This window comes from Rattus norvegicus, chromosome X (genome assembly GCF_036323735.1).
Source record: "Rattus norvegicus strain BN/NHsdMcwi chromosome X, GRCr8, whole genome shotgun sequence".
Classification (NCBI taxonomy): Eukaryota; Metazoa; Chordata; class Mammalia; order Rodentia; family Muridae; genus Rattus; species Rattus norvegicus.
Window position 1 is genome coordinate 33,646,051 of NC_086039.1, and position 23,750 is coordinate 33,669,800.

General features: G+C 41.0%; 1 protein-coding gene across 3 annotated transcripts; it reads right to left on the reverse strand.

The window, feature by feature from the left end:
- Nucleotides 1-338: 338 nt before the first annotated feature.
- Asb11 (ankyrin repeat and SOCS box containing 11) lies at nt 339-23,740 on the reverse strand. Of its 3 annotated transcripts, none has more exons than XM_006256858.5 (7): nt 23,433-23,740; nt 13,632-13,711; nt 8,672-8,779; nt 6,182-6,332; nt 4,651-4,785; nt 3,245-3,436; nt 339-1,139 (listed from the first exon to the last, which is right to left on the reverse strand). In XM_006256858.5, the coding sequence occupies exons 1-7, from the start codon at nt 23,683-23,685 to the stop codon at nt 1,015-1,017; spliced, it is 1,044 nt and encodes a 347-aa protein (XP_006256920.3). In that variant the 5' UTR covers nt 23,686-23,740; the 3' UTR covers nt 339-1,014. The 3 variants fall into 3 exon arrangements, with proteins under 3 accessions (XP_006256920.3, XP_008771388.1, NP_001100432.1); XM_008773166.3 differs by lacking the exon at nt 23,433-23,740 and adding an exon at nt 18,009-18,447; NM_001106962.1 differs by lacking the exon at nt 23,433-23,740 and adding an exon at nt 22,350-22,470 and having other exon boundaries at nt 610-1,139.
- Between the last annotated feature and the right edge of the window lie 10 nt (nt 23,741-23,750).

The following is a 23,750-nucleotide window of genomic DNA, read 5'->3' on the forward strand; positions in this document are numbered from 1 at the left end:
AGAATAGACTGGGGAAGGGAAGGAGTAGCACAGAAAGAAGGAAGGAAAACCATGGAGAGGGGGATTGTTTCAAGATCCCTGAGGATCCTGACTTTGGGAACATGTCAGTGTTGGATTATGACACACAGCAGACAGTACCCTTGAGTTCAGGGTCCAGGGAGACCAATGTTGCTCAATCCTAGACCTGCTAACATTTTCACAAAAGTGTTTAATATAACAAGTAACAAGCAACAGATTTCAACCTCTGGTGAGCTAATCGCTTCAATCATCTTTCTTATTCACCAAGACTGTATTCCACCAGGAGCCCCATTTAATTTCGATGTTTCTAAATTACTTAATTAGTTTTCAAAGCGTCATTTATTTTTATTTTTATGTTTATGTGTACATGTGGTTTTATGTCTATGCAGCATGTGCATGTAGTACCTGTAGCAGCCAGAAGAGGGCATCAGGACTTCTGAAACTGGGCTCACATAAGGTTGTGAGCTGCCATGTGAGTTCTGGGAACCAAACCAAGTCTTCAGCAAGAGCAGCGAGCGTAACTCCTCAGCCATTTCTCCATCCCTACTTAGTTACTTATATATTTTTAAAAATTAAAAGAAATCAAAATCACTACAGAAATTTATTTTAGGAAAACAACAAACTAAAAAAATATACTGGAGGACTGAATCCAGGGCATTCTTTAAGTAGTTTAATTTAACCTTATCTACCTGTGTGTGTGTCTATTCAGTATTCAAAATGCGGACCCCAGCCCCAGATACTGGAGGGTCCTGAATTATCCAAAAATAGATTATTATTTTCCATCTATTTCAGTTTGATTTTAAATTAACAAGAGTTAAAAACTGAAAGGTTTCTGGTTATCTCTTGGCAACCATTAAACTAACCAGGAGTTTGTTCAACGCAAGTATTTGGATTTATGAAGGCTTTATTCTAATTAGGTAAGCAGATTTTTAGGATAGTGGGTTAAGCCACTGAATGTGTATATTAAGTGTCCTACAGCAGGCAACATGTTTCCAACTATTGGTATAAGAGGAATTTTTCCAGGGGTTCTGGCAGACCTAGTGCGTAGATGGCTTGATGACATGTGCGGCCCAAGCACTTCCGGACACACAAGCGGCAGAGCTGAGAAAGAGCAGGTGGACCTGGGGGGAGGAGGGAATAAAAATAGCATGAACCTCACAGTGGGGTAGAAAAGGAGATCTGAATACTAGAAGCATAATTGAATGGGAAAAGAATTAGCAAATGATGATAAATCTTACAAGCAGAGGATTCTGAGTTGCCCTTTTGTAGAGGATGTCCTTTAAGTTGCTCCTCCAATAATAACTTACTGAGAAATTCACTCTCCATGGGCTAGGAAAGAAGTATTGATCCGTAGGGAGTGCATCTCCCTCACTATGTCCTGTGTTTATAGAAGTGATAGGCTGGACGAAGCGAAAAGCACTGGGGTGCAGGGCTCTAAGACAGAGGGACAACTGCAGAGAAGGTGTGAGCGGAAAGAGTTGCCTCTGTAGTCACACAGTTACTGCTAGGAGTTGAACCAGGGACAAAGTAGTCCTCAAAGTACCCCTGGGACCTCCCAGTACTAACTGCCTATATGGTAGTCCTGGCTACCACCTCATGCCTGAAAGGACCCCTGTTCTTGCAAGGGTTCCACCTCAATAGCTATGTATAGAAAAGGACTCTAATCACTTCGACCCATTTTTCCCTGAATTTAGTCTCATGGAATCTACATATATATATGTACAGTATACATATATACATATATATATGTACATATATATCAATATATATATATATATATATATATATATATATATATCAGTGCTAATTAAAGTGTGGGAGCCAGATAAATAGACAGTTTAGGACCCACTTGGACCACCTTGATTAAATCTGTATTTTAATAAAGTCTCGGGGAATTTGTTGGCACATTAGGTTTTTTAAAGCACTGATAGAAACTGTTGGCAAAACAATAAATCAGGTATTTCAGTGGGTACGACATAAGACATGGGAGGGTTTCACAAAACACAAGAAAGACCCCTTACTGTGTACATTGTTTAAGGAGATTTGAATTCAGTCTTGGGGCCTGGAGAGTGCTTGTTGTGGGGTCAAGTGGCTTGCTTTGCACCCTAGTGCTTCGTTCCAGTAGGTGTGTTATGCTTTAGAAACAAATTCCTCTATGCCTCACTTTTCTCATTCATAGTTGGAATCCTTTGGGTTTCTATAAAGTTCTAAGTGCATTTAAGAATTCAATGAGGTTAATCTTTGTTTCAAAGGAATCTCCTTGGAGGCCCTCGTAATGCTGAATCATTATGATTATCCTTACTACCCTCCCTGACACACCCCTCTGAGAAGGCTCAGAAAACATTCTCTCAATGTATGGATGTGTAAGGGGTTCTCTTTTTGAGTATAGATATGAAACATTGCAGCTCGTTCTTCATCCTCAGCATCTATAGTTTCTGTTTGTGCCTATGGTGGAAATCAGAGTAAGGGGGTGTGGAATGCTGACCCCCAGTACTCCCTGATCGGGAGAAGAAGCAAACCACATCACCATTTTGTCAGCTTTCTGAAACGTATCACCTCTCCTCCCTACAGTCTGAACTCAAATACCATCAGGTGCCATTTACCCAAACCAGGTAAGTTCTGAAATCCACATTCTTAGGTATCGTCAGCATTATGTAAACACCATAGAAAGCATTTACACAAACTAAAATGGCTATGGTGCTATGTGATGATTTGATCTTATGGGAGCACAAACTGTATACTTGGCCATTATTGATGGTTCTTATGTAGTATGTCTGTCTAATTTATTCACGGCCTACCTCACAACATCACAAAGGTGAGCTTTGATTTATTCAATTGTGTGCTTTTTCTTTTTTTTTTTTTCTTTTTCTTTTTTCTTTTTTCGGAGCTGGGGACCGAACCCAGGGCCTTGCGCTTGCTAGGCAAGCGCTCTACCACTGAGCTAAATCCCCAACCCCTATTCAATTGTGTGCTTTTTCTATGATAAACACAGCTAATAAATCATTTCTGGGTGAAAACAAAGTTGTCTGGCCATTTTCTTGTCATGGAAAATAAAATGAAACAACAAATACAGTGTGTAAAATAAAGACCCAAAAAATCTGAGGGACACCACAGGACTTGACCTTCTCTCGAAACCATTAAAAGGAGAAAGGAATAAAGAGGAATAGTCTAGGGGTGAAATGGCAGTGTGCTTAGGGAGGAGAAGCAAATACCCAGCCCTTCTTACCTTCATGGAGCAGGAGTGCCTGCTCCACACTACTTTTGGGAGCAGCGAGCTCAAGAGCACTTTTGCCCTGCGAGTTTCTGAGTTTCAGGTTAGCCCCATACTCAGTGAGCAGATTGATGACCTCCACACTGGACTGCCTTGCTGCAGCATGCAGTGGGGTATCCAGCCACCGACCGTGGTCAACACTGGCTCCTTAATAAAGCACATGGTCACAGTCAACACTAAGTGTGAATGAATATAAGACACAATGAGCTGTTGTATATAAACACCCTGGTGTCATTAACCAATCTTTGAGACTATGTGACTTAAGCCCAGAACATCAGCAATGTCTGTGAAGACTACTCCAAGACAGTTCAGTGTGAAAAATGAAGTTAGGTGCTAACACACGCACACATGCACGCACACACACGCACAGTTCTAACACACAAAACAAAATATTACATGGTTATTTGGCAAAAGATTGGAAGACATTTATTTAGTATTTATCTCATTGGAGGCTCAAAAAGAGATTCCCAAAATCAACATAAAATTTGTAAATGATAAGAGTAAAATAAATATAAAAGAACATCTTGAAGGTTAAATTTCTCAACAAAAGTTTCTTCCTGTAGCTTACCCGTTTACACCAGTAGCTAAGTGTTTTAAATCACAAAGAAAGTGAGAGTTTTGAAGTATTTCACTTTTCCCTGGAAAGGTGGTTTCTGTATATGACACTCTGAAGTGGAAAATGGCTGCCTTAGCAGGAGAGAAGTAAGCTGGTCTGCTGCAAATGGTCACCACACCCCATATATTGCTTTCCCTTTGTAGAGACATCTTCTTGTGATTCTCAGTTTGTGAGTCCTGAGAGAAACCTAATGACTGCAGAGAAAGCTGAGGTATAGCCCTAAGTCCATCAATAGCCAGTATTCCCTTTGCCAACATGATCCCTTCAGAGATGTCCGTGCATGTGTCTTAAAGAGAACTAGTATTCCTTCTCATTACAAGCACAAGACTTTGTGGCAGCCATATTGCCACCAACAAGGAGAAGTATACTTGCTGTATAAGGCCAGCATCGATGGAAGCAGAACTAAGAGATAAATATAAACACTTGTTTCTCTAGATGAGTTCTGCATCTAGTTTTCAAGCATCCAATGCAATCAGGAATTTTTCTAACCTGATAAGAATGCTACCTTTGGAGCTATTTAATTTTTTTTAAAAAGTCAGGCAATGGTGGCTCCTTTCTTTAAGTCCAGTAGTTGGGAGGCAGAGGCAGGTGGATCTCTATAAGTTCAAGGCCAGCCTGGTCTACAGACAGAGCTTCAGGACAGCCAGGGCTACATAGAGAAACCCTGTGTAGGGTAAACCAAAAACTAAAACAAAATAATAGAAGTCTGGCATGTTCATCTCATTAGGAATATTCTAATAATTACCTAGTTCTAGAAGCTTCTTCACACAATCAACTCTCTGGTATGTACAGGCCACATACAGAGGAGTTCCCAGCTGAGGAATCTCTTGTTCAATGTTAACATTATTTGCCAGCAGAATCTCCATGCACTCTCTGTGACCTGTGGAACATAAGATAGCCTCACTCACACAGGAACATGTTGAATATGCACAGAATCCCAGGATTGCTTTCGAGAATGGGCTTTTAAAATTTTTAAATTACAGAGAACAGGGGTGCTGGAGAGATGGTGCAATGGTTAAAACTTGCTTCTGTTCTTCCAGAGGACCTGGGTTCGATTCCCAGCACCACAAGGTGACTCCCAACTGTCTCTAACTCCAATCTCAGGGAATTCTAGCTTCTAAGGGCATTGTATGATGTGGCACACAGACACACCCAGGGAAAATACCCATATACACAAGATATTTTCAAAAAGAAGTAACAGGTTTTTCTTCTGTATTAGAAGAAAAACACTTTGTTTTGGAAATCATAAGTAGAAATCTGCAAAATAAAACCATGAAAATGCTTGTTCCAGGGAAACTTTAGAAGCAGAGGGATAAATGACCCCTATTACTACCAGTGCTCAAACCAAGGCTCAGTCCCACTTCCTGTCCATTACTAACCTCTTCTTCACCCACACCTGTAAAGGAGAACCTGCAACTTTACTTGGCTAGACTGGAAGACACAGATGAGAATGAATCCAAAGCTTCAAGTATAGAATATAACCCCCAAATAACTTACAAATTCACTAGCTGGGGAGAATTACATCAGCAAGCATTCTCTGTGTAGACTTTGACCAATGACAAGCTCAACATCGTTAATTTTCAGTATATCAATGGATTCTACATGAAGGAATTCTTCGGAGGTACTGATAAAAGTTGGACAATAGTTTTAAATGTTTCCTCAAAAGTTTTATCTGTGAGGTTGGAAGGATGGCTAGATAGTTAAGAGCACCTGCTAATCTTATAGAGGTCCCAGGTTCAATTCCCAGCACCCATATGACAGCTCACAATAACCTATAACTCCAGTGCCAGGGGGATCTGATGCTTAGGCCACTGCATGCACATGATACACACACACACACACACACACACACACACACACACATACACACACACAGGCAAAACACACATGTACACATGCATTCATACACATACACACAAATACACAGGCAAAACACACATGTACACATGCATTCATACACACACACACACACCTGTTCACACAAGCAGTTATTACTAATTAATTCAACCAGCCTTTTCTTTAGAGAAAACATAATCAGGACCAATTTTTCTTCTGAATAATTCTTACCTCTTTAAATGTTTTGGCAGAACAGAAACTGAGCCTAGTCTGAGTTAAACTTGAAGACCCTCAAGAGGTTTCAATTGCAAGTATACAAGCCCAGATGTGGTGACACGTGCCTGTAGGTAAAAACATCTGGACTAACACTTAGACCACCATTCCATGCAAACTGCCATCAGCCCCCCGCTATTCTGTGTGTCCTGGAGTGGCTTACTTACCTCTCTTCACTGCTTCATGGATAGGTGAAGCCAGGTAGACCTCAAGCTGGGCCTTGGCTCCAAACTCCAACAGTACATTGACACAGGCAGCACTGCCACTGCAGCAAGCATTGAAGAGGGGAGTGGCCCCATGGACAGTCAGTCCGTTGACCTAATATTGGGCAAAACAAAACTCACAGGATTTGCTCACTCCTTACCAAGTGCATATTCCTATGTGTGTAACCGGAGAAACTCCCTCATGCTGCCAGAGGTCTGAGGGCACTCCATACCTTGATGGAATTTTAAAAACCCATGACATCATTGATAGATCAAGTGAGTTATTCTATGCGAAATACTTAAAACTGTGCCTTCCTATTTGATCTCCTATCATTGTCTCTCAGCTCATGCCATAGAACATTTGTTGTGCACCTTACTAGCTGCCAATGTTGGGGTTGGAAGTTGTTGCCCTATGTGTGTGCTTTGTGTCTGTAAAGACTAGAAAGGGGACTCAGATCCCCTGCGACTTGAGTTACAGATGTTGTAAACCACCATGTGTGCCAGGAATCAAACCCCAGGTCCTCTGGTAGAGCAGCCAGTACTTTTAACTGATCTCTAGCCTCCAGTTGCCAATGTGTGGAAGCAAGGGTAAAACAATTAATCACCTCTTCTTAAGTCAATTTAAATTTATCAAAGAAGAGAAACACGCACCCAAAGCGACTTTGGATAAAATAATAAATTCTTCTGATCGATGTGGCAGAAAAACAAAGGACAACATAAATCTGAGAAATAAGAAGTGAAAGTTAGTTGGATTTTATGATGAATTAGATAGGGTATCGGCAGATGAAAGATGATTCTCAGGCCTAGGAGACCAGAAAAGAAATGTATCCAGTATCTGAAACTGGAACCTAAAATAATAAGAGGCCAGTGTAGTAGAAAGGATATGACACATTTCAGGTGTACTGGATTTTGGATATTGATGGGTCAGCCAGTTATGAAGGCTATCTACTGATTGACCCACTTTCTCCTGTTCCTTTCTTGTTCTAATAGAACTGTTAAAGGATAGATTGGAGCACTTATCAACTATTTAAAAAAACATCAACAATGAGAGACCATTGTTTTGTTGTTCTCTTTCTTCCCCACACAAATACTCCATTCTAAAAAGGAGAAATATATAGCATTTCCCACCAATAATCAGCTTGTGACTCCAAGCACAGAGTTTGAAAGCAAATGGTTGTTGTATGGCAACAACTACATCGTTCATCACCCATGAGCAGTAACCTGGAGGTGCAGCACCTAGCAGAAGTGTGGGCTGACCATGAAGGCACTGGAAAATATTGCTGTTCAAGAGACTTTCATATTCAGTTTTACACATAGAAACTCAACGTTCATTTAGATGTAAAAACAATCATTACTAATACTTAAAGATCATATAGCTCATAAAATAGAGAGTAAAAGGACTAGGACATAGAATAGAAGTTGTAACAAAACACTATCTGGAAACTAAATACAGTGTCACTGAGATTTTCAGAAGCTGTGATAGTTAAAAGCAACTCGAATATTCTCTGTTAAGGCAGATACTAGAAATAAAGTTTAAGTGATGTTTTGTATGTTTTTCAATTTGGCAGAAGTTAGTCTTGTCTAGGAGATGGACCTCCATCCACCTGTGGAAGGTTTTTTTTAATATTTATTTCATTTTTAATTATAGTAGAGAACATACACAGGTTCAGGCTCCACAGTGGCCAGTAGAAGGCGTAATCTCCGTGGAGCTGGAAGTTACAGGCAGCAATGAGCTGCTCAGTGAGTACTGGGAATCAAACTCTGGTCCTCTGGAAGAGCATCAAATGTTCTTAATCACTGAACCATGTCTGCAGTTCCAGGATTATCTTGGTTACCTTATTTGAGGTGGGAAAAATTGCCCACTGTGGGTGGAACCATTCCCTTGATAGAAGACCCTAGACTGCATAAGAGTGGAGAGAGTAATCCGAGCACTAGTGTGCAATGTATTTATTGCTCTCCTTTTCTGCCTTCAGTTGTACTGTGGCCAGACTTCAGACTCCTGGCACTATGACTTTCCTGTCAGCCATGGTGGTCTATAACCTGGAGCTGTGAGCAAAAATAAACCCTTTCTCTTTTAAGATGCTTTTATCAAGGTGTTTTATCACAGCAATGGGCCAGAAGCTAAAACAGTTCACAATGTGTTTTATATTACAAACTCATTTACTTTGATAATGTACAACTTAAAATGATGGTTGACTTAGGGAATTGAAGCATTTCATTGTTCTGTTGAAATGTGTTATTTATGCTTTACAACAAAATGTTCTTTTAATGAACACATCTGAGTATTCACATGTAGGTTATATAGACTGAAAAGAGAAGAATAGCCCAAATGATAGTATATACATGTGACTGGTGCCAGACCTTCCCATTGCTCGGTGAGTAAACACTCTAGAAAGTAATGTCTCCTTAGTGAAAGCAGACAAAGCCAACTGAGCCAGCTAGGGCAGTACTCACATGTGCACCATTTTCCAGTAAGGCCTTAGCACAGGCCACATGACCCCCAAGGCATGCCTCGTGGAGAGAGGAGACCCGGTTGATTGTTACCAGATTCACATTGATGCCCTGCAGTTTGGAGAAAAGAAAATTAAATGCTGCATCCATCAGGGCAAATCAAGCAATTCCGTTCAGCGAGTTTCTCTTTTAGACATCTGGGTGAGGGCAGTGATACTAGCACCATAAGGAATAGAGTAGAAAGCATTACTGTGGGATTCTAAACACAGCACTGGGGACTGGAGAGATGGCCCAGCATTTAGGAATGAGCACTGTTCTTGCAGAGAACCCATGTTTGGGTTCAAACACCAAGTCAGGCTGCTCACAACTGTCTGTAACTCCAGCTCCTAGTGGATCTGATGTCTCTAGCCTCCTATGGTGTCTGCATTCACACTTAGGCACACATGCACACATGCACGTGAACACACTCAGGCGTACACTGAAAAAATAATAAATCTTTAAACACAGCATGGAACCTCAGAGTCTTTTGTTCTGCCCCAGGCAACGTACTAGGACATGGGTCTTTGAAGTTTATGGCCTCAGCTTCTGTCCTCCAAGAGTCTACTCTGGAGAAAGAAATACGTTGTTGTTGTTGTTGTTGTTGTTATGCAATAGATGGATAATATTCTGCTACAGGAAGCATGCTGAAACATATTCTAAAGTCTCCTTTAGGAAATAGGGGAAAAATTGCCAGATACTGGCACACATGCCTTTAATCCCAGCACAGGAGAGACAGAGGCAGCCTTGATCTCTGTGAGTTCAACGCCAGCTTGGTCTATAGAGTAAGTTCCAGAACAGCCAGGACTATATAGAAAGACCCAGTCTAAAATGTTAAATAAATAAATGAATAAAGTAAAATGTTTTAGGGTAAAACTTTTGTGATTTTTAAAAGGGCAAATGTTTGATCTGTGCACCTATTATATGTATAGTGTTACCTATACACGCATGCACGAATACATACGCACATATTTACACACACATACACTCACAGAGTGGTATAGATATTTTTCTGGTGGAAGGTGGTATGAAGAAAAGACAGTTTGAGAACAGGGCTTCAAAAACCCTACGTATATCCCAGTTAGGAACTATCTTCTTCCTTTTCTTTATCTTCTACATACATGATTTCATTTTAAGAAATAAGTACTTGCTATTCAGTAATAACAGAGAAGAAAAGAGGAAAGGAAAGGCAAGTGAAGGAGAAGGGGGAAATGAAAAGAAAGGAATAGAAAAAAACAACTTGAAATAGCCTAGTCCACAAGGTGGCAGCATTGTACTAGAAACATATCATTCAGGGTCCTGCAATGGACAAGTGACATTCTGCAGGCCTGAAAGACTGTCTAAAGAAGTGGTTCTCAACCTTCCTAATGCTGCGACCCTCTAATACAGTTCCTCATGTTGTGGTGACCCCTCAAACATAAAATTATCATCGTTGCTACTTCAGATCTGTAATTTTGCTGCCGTTATGAATTGTAAATATCTGATATGCAGAGTACCTGATGTGTGACCCTGTGTAAGGGTAGCTGGATTCCCCTGCAAAGGGGTAGTGGCCAACGGGTTAAGAACCACTGGGCAAGATAGGACTCTCCAAATTCTGCATGAGAAAGTGAATAATACAAAAAATGCGCAAATCATATATAAGACGTGAGGTGAGCCAGCTGTCAAAGACAGCGTGACCACTAAGAAGGTTTTAATTGAATTTATTCAGAGTGGTTTAATGTTGTACTCAGTGAGTACATGACCTACATACAACACAAGTTTTTGAAGTATAGAAAATATGGGCCAGCAAGATAGCTCAATGTAGAATGACATGCCACACACAATAAATAAATACATATATGAATAAATAAAATTTCCTTTTAAAGAATAGATTATAGGTGGTTGGAGAGAGAGAGCTCTGTCTTTAAAGCAGTTGCTGCTCTTCTCGTGGACCAGAGTTCAGTTCCAGGCACACACGTCAGGTGGCCCACAACTCTGGCTTCCAATGCATCCTGGATCCCAAGGGCACTAAGATACACATGGCAAACACACACACACAGAGAGAGAGAGAGAGAGAGAGAGAGAGAGAGAGAGAGAGAGAGAGAGAGAGAGAGGAGAAAAAAAATAGGGGTTGGGGATTTAGCTCAGTGGTAGAGCGCTTGCCTAGCATGCACAAGTCCCTGGGTTCAGTCCCCAGCTCCGAAAAAAAGAAAAAGAAAAAAAAATAAATCTTAAATAAAAATAGATTATTTTTGAGTAGTTGCAAAAGGCAAAGAAATGGGATTATAGCAAGAAAAGTTAAGGTTTTCTACATATGCTCCTACACACTTCATTACACTACTAAAATAGCATGGTCTTAGTATAGAGGTGATGTCACGAAAGGCAAGGCTGGGCTTGCTGGTGCATGACTGTAACCCCAGCATTGGAGGTGGGGTGAGGCAGCAAGACTGAATTTAAGGACAACCTCTACTAGTAATTTGGAGGCCTGTCCAGTCTCAAAGAGCAAAGAAACCAACAAAAAGGTAATAGGCTGATGACATTTAAAGTGTTTAAAAATAAATACACAAACCAGTTAATGGTGATGCATGCTTTTCAACCCAGCTTGGAGGAGGCAGAGACCAACAGATCTCTGTGAGCTCGAGGTCCAGCCTGATCTACAGAGTGAGTTCTAGGACAGCCAGGGCTACACAAAGAAACTATGTCTCAAGAAACCAAACCAAACCAAGCAAACAAGAATTCCCTGTGGTAGAACACTTGACTAGCACACATGTAAGACCCAGAGTTTCATAATCAGCACCTATGAAGAAGGTGCTGTGCTAAACAGGTAAGACAGTGGTAAAGAGCTGCCTAGCATGTATGAGGCCCTGGGTTCAATCAGATACATAACTCAAGGAGACACGTCTTCATATCTCATCTTGTCACTATTTAATGTATTTTTCCCTCTTTATTTTCCCTTTATTTTTTTCCTTTATCATTAGTAATGGTTCTGTTTTCCTTTTGTCTCTATTTGCATTTTATACTATTTTTGAAGTTCTGGGGATCAAATGGAGAGCCTTGATGATGATTTTATTTTTTAAAAAAATGACACAACTATGAAGTTGGAGATGATGAGACTTGGTAAAGGAATTTGCCTAGCTTGCATGAAAACTGGGTGTGATCCTCAGCCCAGCATAAGTTGGGTGTGGTACATGCTTTTCATTCCAGAACCTTCAAGGTGCAAGCAGGAAGAGTTGAAGTTCAAGGTCATTTTGTTCTCCAGCTAGCAAGCTGGAAACTAGCCTGGGATGTGTGAGACCCTGTCTCAAAAATAAGGGGTTGGGGGATGGCTCAGCAGGTAAGGGCAATTATCCCCAAGCCTGATGACCTGAGTTGATCCCTGGTACCCATATGGCAAACTAAAACCACTCCCACAGAATTGTCTGCTAAATGTCACCACAGCATGCCCCTTCCACCCCATACATACAAACATATCAATAAATATTTTGGGGGGGGGAAAGGTATTTAAAAGCAAAACCAAACAGAAATAATAAATCATTTTAAGAGGGAAGGATGCTCACTATCCCAGCTGTTTAAATTCAAAGGAGGAAGAGATTTTTAAGTGGTGAGGTGATACAGAGGACATGGGAAAGAAAGCAGGGACTCACTTCCTCTGCTCACATGTAGAGTCCAAAACAAATAAAGCGAAAGCAGGGTATACTTTTATTTCTTTCACAAATCTTTCCTTGGATATTTGTTTAACATGCAGGAGATATAGTCACCAATATAAATACAGCGTCGTTAATAGCTAAGACTTCACTAAATCTTCCCCAAGGCCTAAGGTTTATCTGATTATTAACCTATTTGAGAGCCTGGTCTTGAGCTGTGCATTGTTGCCATGAGGCAGCCTCTCATATGGTGCCCAGCGGTGCCCAGTTCCTAATCCTGCCTCACTTGGCTAATGCTTTCTCCTTCGATGAGCGCGGCACTTATAGACTTACATCAAATGAATGCAGTATGGGTAGGAAGAGAAATGATGTCAGGCCAAAGCAGGCCAAAGCAGGCACAAAACGAACCATGAGGGCGCTGAGGAGCTGGCTCAGCAGTGAAGAGCACTGTCTGCTCTTCCAGAGGACCCAGGGTTCAGTTCCCAGCACCCACATGGCAGCTCACAGCTGTCTGTAACTCCAGTCCCAATTGGTCCAATGCCCTCTTCTGGCTTCCGAGGGCACTACATACACATAAACCATGGGCATACATGCAGGCAAAACACACACACACACACACACACACACACACACACACACACACACATAAATAAAGTGGTTTGCTTGTTTGGTTGTTGTTGTTGTTGTTGTTGTCGACTTCTTTCTTAGGTACTTTCTCTGGAAAAAGTCAGCTGCTATCTTATAAAACCACGCTGTGGTGAAGCCCAGGAGATTTCCTGTGAAAACAGATCTCCCCTCCCCCCATCATGAGTCACGGCATGACCTAGCTGCCACTTCACTGACTGGAAACTGCACTGTGAGCCCTTAGAAACTTAAAGAATCCGTGTGTTTGTTGTTGACTGGAGTTACTATGCTTTGAGGTGATTCATAGGACACCAGTAGCCTACAAATGCACTCTCAAGATAGATGTCACTATCGCACACCGGAAGGGCATGAGATGAGGCAACATAAATTTAGGGATCCGCTTCTTTGTACCTTAGAGGGAAGCTTCCTGCTGGGAAAAGGAGGATCCAGAATGGAAAGGAGGAGAACTGGGCAGAAAATGAAGCAGTTCCTAGAGAAAGCAGAAGCCAGAGGAACACTTGGGGGCAGGGAGGGCGGGGAGGGCGGGGAGGGCAGAGAGGGCGGGGATGGAGATACAGAAATGGTGGTGCTGGACCTGGACACAGCTATGGCCAAAGTTAATACGGAATGATTCTAGATTAGAACAAAGACATGGAGGGCGGAGTCTTTAGTTTACTTACTTGTGCAATTAAAGTTTTAAGAGCCAGTAAGCGCCCTTGGGCCGCAGCCTCGTGGAGTGGGGACCGATCAGCCCAGCAGTCTGAAAGACAAATAAGGAAAGTCAGGAGACTTTTTCCCCAAGGTGTTCATGCTGCCCACCCACTGCAGGGCTTGAGGAAAGAGAAAATAGCTAACCTGTACCAAACATCAGGCCTTGTCAAATACAGGGAGTTGAGCACAGTGGAGTGCCTTTCCATGGGCAGTTTTTTGTTTGTTTGTTTTTTCCGGAGGTGAGGACCGAACCCAGGGCCTTGCGCTTGCTAGACAAGCGCTCTACCACTGAGCTAAATCCTCAACCCCTATTTATTTATTTTGTATATGAGTACACTGTAGCTGTCTTCAAACACACCAGAAGAGGGCATTGGATCCCATTACAGATGGTTGTGAGTCACCATGTGGTTGCTGGGATTTGAACTCAGGACCTCTGGAAGATCCACGGGCAGTTTTAACAAGAAATTATATATACATGTGTGTGTGTGTGTGTGTGTGTGTGTGTGTGTGTGTGTGTGTGTGTGTATTTTTTCAAATAAACAAAGCCAAGGACTTGGCCCTGATAATACTAATGTCAAGTGAAGGACTAAAGGAGCCAGTTAGTTTTTTATTTCCCATAATTTCACTTGGTCTCCATTCACACCTCAAAATCCAAAGCTTGTATACTACAAAGTGGATCTGAAGAAATAAATAATAGAAGACAGGGCTGGAATATGCCTCAGCAGACGAGCACTTAGCCAGCATGTCATGTGCAAAGCCCAGGGAAAGAGAGTGAGCATTTTCCTGAATTGGTGAGGTAATTTTCTGATTCTTTTGATAATGTTATCTGTGTGTTTTAATGTAAAATGCCCCCTTTCAGATGGTGTGATCCCTAAAAGTTACATTAGGGAGCTATACACATGGGGCTGCCGGGCTGCCTGGACTCACGTCCCACTTGGACTATTCTCTGCTAAAAGCAGTGTGTTGCCAGAAGCGTTTGAATCTCAATTTTCTTATCTGTAAACCAAAGACATAGTAACTACTATTTGGCAGGGCTCGCAGAAGGCCAACCAACTTCATCCACATAGTCAGGTGCTCAAGGCCATTTTTGATCAGTTAATAAGCAGATATTGCAGGGAAGTTCTCTAAGGGACAGCCTCCAAACTGTTTTATGAGTGGGGTTTTTTTTTCTATAATTGTTTCTCTGCCAGTAAGACTAACCAGTTTCATTGTCATTTGAGAAGTAACTATATATGAAAAAATGTCAAGGATAATCGTTTGTTTTGGAAGCAGACCTGCTCCAGTTTTAAAATTCTCTGCATTTTTCAAAGTGTGTGTATTCTTTTTCCATACTGAACCAAGTGGAGTATACACTGTGCCTTTCCTTAACGCAAAGGGTCTTTCTGATCAGTGTCTTCTAAGTGATCCCAGAGTTCAGGTTTCCCATGTCCACAAACTTGATAAAAACAAAATCCCACCAGAAATGGAAGAAACACTACAAGCCTCAAGGAAAAGGTGCTTTTTCCTTCAATGGATGAGACCAGAAGCTGTAAGCATTTCAGTAGACCTCCTATCAACATAAGAACCCAGGGCATCTACTCTACTCCTCTGGTTACAAAAATGAGAACTGTTACAATATTCTACAGGATTGGAGTGGTAGGGGCTTAGAGTCATACTGGAGTAATTGGTATGACAAAGTGATTTTCAACATATGTAGACATAAAAGGAAATTTAGACGGACAGTATAAGTTATATTCTGAGAAAATCTAAACCAGGGTTCCTGGAAGAAATAGCCAACCGCAGACCAGAGGAAAGGAGAAAAATATATAATATTATGGCCTCTAACATCTTCTAGAAAGGAAGGAAGGGTAGATGACTCAAAGGGACTTCTAGTCAAATATTGGACAATTTGTACACCAAAGTAATCAATGACAGTAAGAAGATGCATGCCATCAAAACAGAAACCTGCTGATATAAATAATAAAATAATATAAATAATATAAATAATAATATTCAATAATATTTATTATTTATTTATTTATTTATTGTTTATATAATAATATAAATAATCACCAATACAGGCAATATCCTTTTTCCTAAAAGACACTAGCTGAAAAAAAAATGTAGACAAAATAACAGGATCAGGCTCAGATTGCCACTATCCTAATTATAAAGGGAATGTGCATGGTAGTATACTAGAAAAGACATAGAAACAATCTTGACCTGCACAGGAAACCAAGCATTGCTAACGCAAATTGGCATCACGTGCCATAAGACTGAATGCAATGAGCCAAAAATCTATGTCATCAGAGGGAGCACAACGTGAAGAGCACCCTGTCATCCTCCTTGCACTATTCATGTCCCCAAAACATGGTCTGACTCGTAGGAACACACGTGGAAGCAACTCACGTTGAGGGGCATTCTATAAATGAGTTGGCCTAAAGCCAGTTGCAGAAGAGATGGAGACTCAAGGAGAATGTGGGCGGTAAGACGCAATATCTGAAAGCTCTTTGACCTTACAAGGGACCCCTTCGCCTGGAAAGATATTAATGGAACACTTAGATAAACATGAATGGAGGGCTTTGGCAGAGGAGTGGGAATTCCTTGTACTGATCGTGTAGCTCTTCAGTTAAAAGTAGCTCCAGGAAACAACTTTGAACCAAGAGAAAAATAAATAGATGAAAAATTGTTTGTCATCTCATACTCCTGCTGTGAATGTGAAATAGGGGGATGGGATGGGGGTTTGCAGAGGCGAAACCGGGAAAGGGGATAACATTTGAAATGTAAATAAATAAAATATTCAATAAAAACATAAAAAGCATAAAAGCATTTAATATAGACAAACATATGCCCTGGTGTGTGTGTGTGTGTGTGTGTGTGTGTGTGTGTGTGTGTGTGTGTATCCATTGATTTCTGAGTTAGCTACTATACTACTCTCTTTTTCCCCCCTCTTAGGGTTTCCAAGAACACCTAAAATTGAGGTGAACTGTTTTTGGAGAAGGATGGGACATTTGCAAGACTGATGGTGTGAGAGGAGGAGCAGTCAAGTTGCGAAGTACATAGGGTGAATTTGCATTTCGTTGGTTCTTAAGGGATACTCAAATTAAAAAATTTAAATAAGTTTCTCCAAGAGCAAAAAAGTATACCATGTAGCAAAATGGAACCCAAAGTACTCCATACCAATAAAACAGAAGGAAAATGCTAATAATGGACATAAAATGGGAAATAAACGTTTAAGTCAAAGTAACCAAGAATTTTTATTTGTTTTATATAAGTTTACACCTTGTGGACCTTGTTTGGCTAGCTACTATTGACAATAAAAAATAAATTTGGAGACTTGACTCATTTAGCATTCTCTATATAGCATCTTTGTTTTCCTTTACTGAATACTGTAGCATTTCATGCCATGTCTGGGTATAAATACTACCTACAAAACAATAAATGGTTAACTTAGAAGACAGAACCCAGCTGGCAAGCAGACTATTTCTAAACTTCTTTAATATCTCTTTGCATTACCATCTTTAGTCCCCCCCCTCATATACATCCCCATCTAAGGCCTTGGCTTCAGACACGTTGGATGTGAACACAGACACTAGAGGGTTGAAGACAGTCCTTACCCATGCTAGCAGCTCAGCAGCCAGAGCAATGGAAGCAGCAAAATCTTCAGTGTGACTTTGGCATTCTGTTCTTCTAGCAATAAGTTAGTCAACCCCTGAGGCCTGAATAACTACAGATTAAATATTTCTATTCTAAAGATCAAAATCTAGAACATTCTAAAAACTAAAACTTTCGGAGTGCTGATACAACATTACCATGTATAGAAAATTCCACCCCATGAAACTCAAATTCATTCCCAAATGACTTAAAATGTTACATAAAATTTCATGAATGAATTTAGTATTTAAGCTAAGGCTCCCTCCCCCAAGATAATCAAATTTTCTAAACTCTGGGAGAGGAAAAAAAATGAAATCTAAAACTTCTGATTCCAAGCATTTTGTGTAAAGGAGGCCTGACCTGTTGAGGTAACCCTTTCAAAACATAAAAACAAGATTTAAGCAGCCACGTACTCCTAAAAGAATTAGCTTAAGATATCAACATGAAGTGGAGTTGTGACTCCTCAAACTTGCCTCTGTTTAGGCTCTGATGATCTCTTTCCCTGTAGGAAGAACGAGCTTTAAGTGCATCCTTTAGCCAATTCCAGACTTTCTAATAACTTCCCATTGTTTACCAGTCCCATTAGGCCCAATCCCTAGGTGGTATTTGGATGAACTACACAAGCCCTGTGTTGAGTGAAAGCAGCCCTAAACAAAGACATGTGAACTGTGGGGGTTCTGTTTCTGTCAAGGAAAGAAGGAAGGCACACTCACCTTGGGTGTTAGGAGTCAAAAGCAACCTGAGGAGGGGCTGACAGAAGCTGGGCGTGGTAGGAGCCATACTAACAGTAGCCTCTCACCCTTGGGTGCTGGCCCTGCTTGTGTTCACTAAGCCCTAGTGTACATCTCTGTACTTAGGTCTTTAAAAGAACTCCACGCCCCCCTCCTGAACATGCGCCATCTCCCATCCCTCCACAGTTCACAGCTTCTCTCCACTCCCAGCAGAAAGCATGGCTCTCTCTCTCTCTCTGGTCTGCCAAGCAGCTAGATGCCTAAGGACAGCATGTTCTTCAACAGGCTTCCCGCCTCCTCCTTCCAGCTGCCAGTTTCTCTGATCCTTTGAGGATGAAAAGAAGCAAGGGGGACAGGGCAAATGACTCCCCATTATCTGGGAGAGACAGCCAATCCCACTCACTGGGCCTCAGGATATCATGGAATGAGCTAGCATCCAGAGGACAACCTACCCTTATTGACATGAAAATTAAGACACAAACATTGGATTTTTTAAAAAATGGATTTAGTGCACTTTGACCAAACTGGGAGAAGAAAACAAACAAAAAACCCTCCTGGTTTATTTTTGTTTTGTTTTGTTTTGCTTTTTTTTTTCAGGGACAAAAGCTAGGAAACATGAGCAGTGGGTAAGAGCTGGTACAATGTCCTCCCAGGAGATGAGCATTTGCCGTTCTGACACCGGCACTGTTGGAAGTCCATGGTCATGGAATTTCTTGGGGAGGGGGGCTTTCAGTATCATGAGCTCTGCTGTTAAACACTGCAGATTTTCCTCTGGGCGGGTGAACCCTGCACCATCAGGCCTCTCCTCAGCTGCTTGCTTACCCACTGAACGTTGCCTGCCTCTTCCAGAGTCTCCTTATTAATGCCGGATCCTTGGATAGCCATAATTCTGAGGTCACTTGAGCAAGCCTGTGTTGCCATCTGCCACTGCACCAAGAAAGAGGGAAGGGTGATAGCCTTGGGTTCCTTCCTCTCTATTCTCTGCTCTGCAGCTCCTTCTCCGTGCCTCACTCCCAGGTTATACAGCACAACAGGACAATTTACTCAGGCAGGTGCCTGAGCATTCTTACCTCATATTTCAGGCACCGCTTGTCTGCCCCTTGCCTAAAGCCTCACAGCCTCCGGGAGATATGGGAAGAATATTTTCTTTGTTTTACACATAAGAACATCCTGAAATGAATGGCCTAATTTGTTCCATTTGAAAAGTTCACCATGGCTAGTTAGTTAAGCGCTAGAAATAAAACCATAAAACCAGGCTGAGGGAGTTCAGAAGATATCCTTGCTGTTTTTGAGAACTATTGGTTTCTAAATTCTGCCAGTCCTAGCACTGCACTCACTTGTATTGGGACACTTTGGCATCAGGTTATCCCTGTTAAGTGCTGGGGAAATAGGAAGCTAAGTTAGAAGAGTGCTGTCCTGGGTTTGCTCTCTGGCACTCTATAAACTAGGGGAGGTGGAGCATGCTCTACTCTAGAGAAGGCCTAAGGATCAGAGTTTCAAGGTCATCTTTGGCTATGTAGAGCCTGAAGATAGCCTCACTCTGAAACCAGCTCCTGAAAAAAAAAAATTCTGAGATGGGCATTGTGTACATCTGTCACCCTAGCACTCAGGGGGCAGGGATCCCTGTGAATTTGTGAATTTGTTTGAGACCAGTCTGATCTATAGGTAAGTTCCAGGCCAGTCCAAGCTGCATAGTGAGACCTTGTTTGAAAAATGTGTGATAGATTTGTTGCATTTCCAACTGGAAAGAAAAATCACTTTCCCGGAAGTAACCTTTTATTGTTCCACTGCTGCCCCCTACACGGACCTGGAGGGTTTTCACACAACCATGCCCCTGAATCTGCCACAGAGAAGGTCCCGTGGCTTTTATTCCTGTTCCCAGCACAGTATCTCATTGCCCTTCTCAGTTTGCAAATTGGAGCAAATTGTAAGAAATTAGGGACTAAAGGTTTTGGCAGGTTCAGGACTTTTCCATTGCTTTCTGTAAATATGTAACCAATCTTTCCAAGTGCATGAATACTTAAATAGGACCCAATGCCTTCTAGGGCACTCTATTTTTAATTTCTTGGCACCTCGCCTGGGTCACAAGGCTGCAAATATATTATGAAGATAGTTTACAAACATGTTCACTCCTGATGAGGTGTGTGGAAAATGTTCAAGTCTTTTTCTCCTTCTTTCAAACTGTGATTTGTATCTCTGGTTCTCAGATTCTTTGAATACATTTCATGACAATCCCACCCCCCAATTATTTATTTAATTAATAATCTATTCAGACGGAATATGTTTAAGTTCCAAGAATTCAAAATACGTGCCAATAATTCTTTTACATTTTTTTCAAGTTGTTACTTTGTCAGATTTCAATGAGAATGTGAGATGATTCTAGAAGACAGCCTCTGGTTCCCAGGGTTTACAATCTGTGTTCAAGTTTGGAAGTCATAGAAAGCAACATCTATGGCATTTATCAAAGAGAGCAAACACCATGAATTTCATTTCTGAATGAAAATAATGGTAAAGACTTAGGATTAATGAGATTTTAAAATAGTTGGGGTTCATTAGAAAGAAAACATATGGCAATGAAAATTCTGAGTTACTGAAAATGTTATCGAACAATGAAGCTAAATGAATATTCACCAGAGCATCCAGTTCTGATCAGACGAGGAAGGTGGTTAATGACCTGTATTAAGAAGGCTCCTTTGAGGGTTGGGGATTTAGCTCAGTGGTAGAGCGCTTGCCTAGCAAGCACAAGGCCCTGGGTTCGGTCCCCAGCTCCTAAAAAAAAAAAAAAAAGAAAAGAAAAGAAAAGAAAAAAAGAAGGCTCCTTTGAACCCCATTAAGGGTGGGAGGGCTGAGCTACAGGTGACTCGTACAGGCAGAACCTCTGCCAGGAACACGTTGTCCCTACTTGGAAATAGTCAGCAGGTACCTGAGATAATAACAACCCAGAGGACAGTTAAGCCAAGGTTTAATGAATTAATGAGGGAAATAAGTAGGGCAAAAGGTTAGGTAGGTGCTGGGACAAAAACAATCAAAGGCAAGAATACTGAACTGGAATGCACAGGAGTCAGGCAGAAGGGTGGTTGTTCACTACCAGTCCCTTTGGAACAAAAATAAATGGAACTTGGAAAACTTTCCTTAAAATGGTTTCTTTTTTTTTCTTTTAAAAAGAATTTTCTAATATTCTACGAGCTGCTATCTGCAAGTGTAAAAATGTCCCAACCTCTAAATCCCCCACTCAATTTTATGGCCACACCTCCGGCAGCAAACCTGGCTTAACCTGGTTAAGCAATTTCTTTTTATTTGTTTTCATTTGGTCCAAATATTGTTGTATACTAGAAAAACCAAGCAACTCTGCCTTGAGAGACTTTCTAAGTCAATTCTCTATAACTTCCTGAATAAACATTACATAGTTCCAGAACAAACCTTTGTCTGACAAACTACAAAGATGATTTCTAGTTTGAGAACAACACCGTCACAAAAACTTCTTTATTTATTTTTTTGTCCTGCTTTGTTCCAGACAGACTTTCACTAGGTAGCCCTGGCTATCCTGGAACTCACTGATACAGACCAGGCTGGCCTCTAACTCACAGAGATCCACCTGCCTCTGCCTCCTAAATACTGCAATTAAAAGTGTGCACTACTACTGCCGGCTCACAAAATGTGGCTGTTGGTTTAAATATGTAACTATGAACAATGTCAAAAGAAAAAGAACTGTTAGAATCGTGCAAAAAAGAAAGTCCTGTTTCAGGTATGTTACTGCTGGCTTATTACAGAAACACGTATCAAATCTGAGTGTCTTCTCATACATGTGAGAGGTATAAGGACACACATATACATATATACATAGACAAATACACACACACAAATACACACACACACACACACACACACATGAAATAAACTGGGTTTACATGCACTAGTCTCACTACCAGCTGTGTTGAACAGTATCTGAAAATGAGCACAGTTCAGGAGCTTGAACAAGATGTCTGGGCTAGAGGGTGAATGAATCTCTTAAGGAGATTTGGAATTTGGCTCCAGCTTCAAATCCCAAGCATGATCACACAGGTTCTGAGTGCTCAACATCTCTACGTCACTATAGGCATGAAGACAGGACTCATGCACGGGAACAACTGGAGAAAACCTTTTACACATTCTGTCAGCACGATCCCTATTAGATTTTACCTAGTTTAAAGCACAAGGATGCCATATCTAACAGAACACCAAATGCTAGGAAGCCTCTGCCCAAACTTATGTCAAAATTACCTTTCTAAATCATGCTTAATTTGAAACTTAAGGCATTAATGTTTTTCCGCCAAAATTACATACCTCCCTGAAACGTGTGACATATATAATCCCCAAAAGTAATCTCTTTCCATGGTCCAGGCCTTCTGACACCTTCTTCAGCAGCTAGTTGAAGCATTCTGCTGCTTTAGAGCTCGTCTTTAGAACTTGTTTCTCTATGTGAGACCACTGATGTCGAGTGTTTTCCCCCCCGAGTTGTGTAGTGCATTGAAATCACAAAGCATGTCTATTTTGAAAGAGAATCCTGGATGCAAATTGAAACAGATACCAACTAAAGCATGATGCAATCCAGGAACCCCTGCGAACACTAAAAATACATGGGGCAACTTTCAACATTTAGAATCCTCCTCCTCTTCCTCCTCCTCTTCTTCCTCTTACTTCTCCACCTCTTCCAGGAAAGGGCAATCCTATCAGAGGCTTCAGTTACTTCTGCAGTATCTCACTACAAATAAAGTCAAAACTGTTTCTTGAAAGGGATGCAGAGTGGCCCCTATAAAGTATGAGACTTTAAGATGCTTTATGTTTTACCAAAATCTTAGTGGTTTCATACTGTGATGATAACCTTCATTTTTCAGTGCTTTCTTTGGCACCAGTGATGTACAAATGGGTCTGAGTGACTGAGTTTCTCTTCCTGTAATAAACGGCCAATTCCATTTGCAAAGGACACCACAACATGCATACATCCAGAATGGCACAGTGCTTCTCAATAAAATTAATTGGGCATTGAATTTCCCAAGGAATTTTAGTCTTATTACACTGTTCTGTCTTGTTAGTAGGACTGAAAATATCAAAGAGAAACAATGTTCTTTAAGAACTCTTCGGGTAGTAGAAAGTCTCTCAAGATAGCTTTTAAAACTCACTATTCTGTTTACGTCTTTAATAATCACTGTGACTATATCCACCCACTTCCAAGAAAATAAAGCCAAAGATCCTTCACGAATTGGTGCAGTGAACATATTTGCTACTTTAAGTGAAAGGTACACTTTAAAACTACCCATTCAGCATAAAAGTATAAGAAAATCTTACCTTCCAGAAACACTATTCACTATGATTTTTAAATGAGGAATTTTTGCAGGTGCTGGGAAGAAATTCAAGTCTTTTTTTTACCTGACAGTCCACCATAGATCTCCTCTGCTATCCTAGCTGCCTCTTTTCTGTTTCCTTTGACGATATAGAAATGGGTTAGGAGAGCCAAGAAAACTTTAATTAAAAGCTTGAAGAAAAAAAACGTTGCAAACATTGTAAGAAAAATGTTTTTAAAGCCATAGAAAGCAGGACCGTCCTCCATTTTGGCTTCTTCTCGGCATAGGTTCCTACGGCTGAAAATTTTTACTGAGTTATAATTGGCATCATATGACATCTATTTTAAACCTCCTAGCACACGGTGCTCCTGTTACCAAGAACTCTGTCTTTAGGTTCTAATCT

What these genes read in the sequence shown, in the direction of transcription:
- Asb11 (XM_006256858.5), bottom strand. Translation starts at nt 23,685, where the DNA reads ATGTCATATGATGCCAATTATAACTCAGTAAAAATTTTCAGCCGTAGG. An exon ending in GATCTATGGTGGACTGTCAG is followed by an intron (nt 13,712 to 23,432) that starts GTAAAAAAAAGA and finishes TTTGTCTTTCAG; the next exon opens with ACTGCTGGGCTGATCGGTCC. An exon ending in TTAAAACTTTAATTGCACAA is followed by an intron (nt 8,780 to 13,631) that starts GTAAGTAAACTA and finishes TCCAAACTGCAG; the next exon opens with GGCATCAATGTGAATCTGGT.